At 40.3% G+C, this 1,869-nt stretch overlaps 1 protein-coding gene across 1 annotated transcript in view; it reads right to left on the bottom strand.

The window, feature by feature from the left end:
• LOC119585846 overlaps positions 1 to 1,422 on the bottom strand; it is a gene marked incomplete at its 3' end in the record, with an annotated part of 11,079 nt that extends 9,657 nt beyond the window's left edge. Inside the window, 2 exon segments of the mRNA XM_037934579.1 lie at positions 424 to 666; positions 1,181 to 1,422. Coding sequence (XP_037790507.1) covers positions 424 to 578 — 155 coding nt within the window.
• Positions 1,423 to 1,869: the final 447 nt, after the last annotated feature.

The following is a 1,869-nucleotide window of genomic DNA, read 5'->3' as shown; positions in this document are numbered from 1 at the left end:
GGGCGGTATCCCTAAACACGAAAGGAATTTCAGCTTTAAACTCGAGAAAAGATGGCATAATTTGTGTGTGGTTGATGCATAATTAAATTGTGTTTCTCTTCTTTACAACCGTCAAACTTATGTTTTCTCTTAGGCTTACAATATCAAAATGGAGGAGAAACACATATATACAGGAGTTCACCCCCAAGACTACTCTGCGAATCCCTAAAATTCACCTCATTTTCTTACTCTGACTCATATACACAAAAAGGATAACTTATGTAATATAACAAGCACCTCAACATCATCAGCAAAGACAAGAATAAATATACTAAGTTATTACGTTCCACCCCGCAAGTTCTCAAACACCGAAAATAGCACAGATAAATTGCATTATTCCCTCATAAAACGGTATGGCCTCATCAAACGGTATAGCTTGCCTACCCTCTCGCCAGATGTCTCCACTGACTGCACACTACGGCAGCCTTTAGAAGGTCCGGCGCTCGTAACTTCTTCAGTATAATTTCCCATATTTCTATCGGTAACTGCACTTCAGGAGGGGATAAATCTTCAGCACAAAGCACTGGTTGATCACACATGCTTGCCGGGGTGACTACATAGAGTAAATCCACGCCATGGTCTGGAGAAGGGACGAGGTGCGAGCTGGGAGACCCTGAAGTAGACAAGCTGTGGACGGAAATAATCGTAAACGCTGATACTTCAAAAGTTGGCGGCTTATTCAAGAGAGAGTAGAGTGCGAACGTTTGGAAATGGTTATTATATTCTTGATGGGAGAGGCTTTCTTCTTTTTTTTAAAGGAAATTATATCCGAGAGGTTTATTTTCTTGGTTGTTGCAGATTACGTTTGCCTCGTAAATGTTGGTAATGTTTTTAACTACGGAGAGACATTGTATTCCCTGGGTTAGAAAAAAAAAGTAGGAGAATGACACTGAATTTTAACAAATGCAAAAATAAATAAGTTAGAAAGACTCTCCGCACTTTTATCTGTATCAGCTAACTTAAAAATAAACTAACGATTTCAGAATTCATATTGACATCATAATCACACGCTAACGTTTGAGATGCCACGCAACAAAGCCTAAATAACTTATTTAAACTTGCCACGCTATAAACATGAACCAGATAATGTATCAGTAATCATATTTAACTACACCGAGATGCATGAGCGAAATATATTCACCTGGCTGCTGTTGTTTCACATAATTTCTGCAGTAAATGCCTAAAATGTATGAAGGCATTTTAATCCATAGTCTAGACCCCACATGCAAGTATCTTCCGCATAACGAAGGGGCGCAGCGTGTCCTACAAGCGACATTGTACAGTGCCCAGGGTCACACCGCCTGTGGTGCAGCGGTGACTGTAGACCAAGATGCACGTCGCTGCCGCCAGCAGTCCTGGCCGACTGACTACGCACGCGCTCAGCATGTGATGCAAGGCTCGGGGAGAGAAAGAGATTAAAACAATAATGGGCGTAGTATAGGTCATATGGCGTTTGATGATGCTGTTTTATATGGCATGGTTGTCCAAAGCACTTTCTAATACTGTATTACCATAATGTTTTAATTGTATTAGTAACATAAATTCATGGGTGTTGATATTGGTCATTTCGTTGTGAGCAAATATGTGGAATTTTAGGGAAAAGCGCAGCATTCAAGGGGTTCATGGTATACGCAATGACTACGATATGAGGAGACTACACCTATAATACACATGATATTGTTACGGCTCAAAGAAGAATATTAATTCCGAGAAGATGGACAGCTTTATACGATATTGAGAGACTTAATCTCTTCAGCTGTAAAGGTCAATGGTGCCTCCTGCCCTGTCACCTCGTTCATCTCATTGGAGATGATAAAAATGTTAAGTATG

This window comes from Penaeus monodon, chromosome 20 (genome assembly GCF_015228065.2).
Source record: "Penaeus monodon isolate SGIC_2016 chromosome 20, NSTDA_Pmon_1, whole genome shotgun sequence".
NCBI lineage: Eukaryota > Metazoa > Arthropoda > Malacostraca > Decapoda > Penaeidae > Penaeus > Penaeus monodon.
The sequence above is the reverse complement of the archived record's forward strand: the minus strand, read 5'-3'. Positions and strand labels throughout refer to the sequence as shown.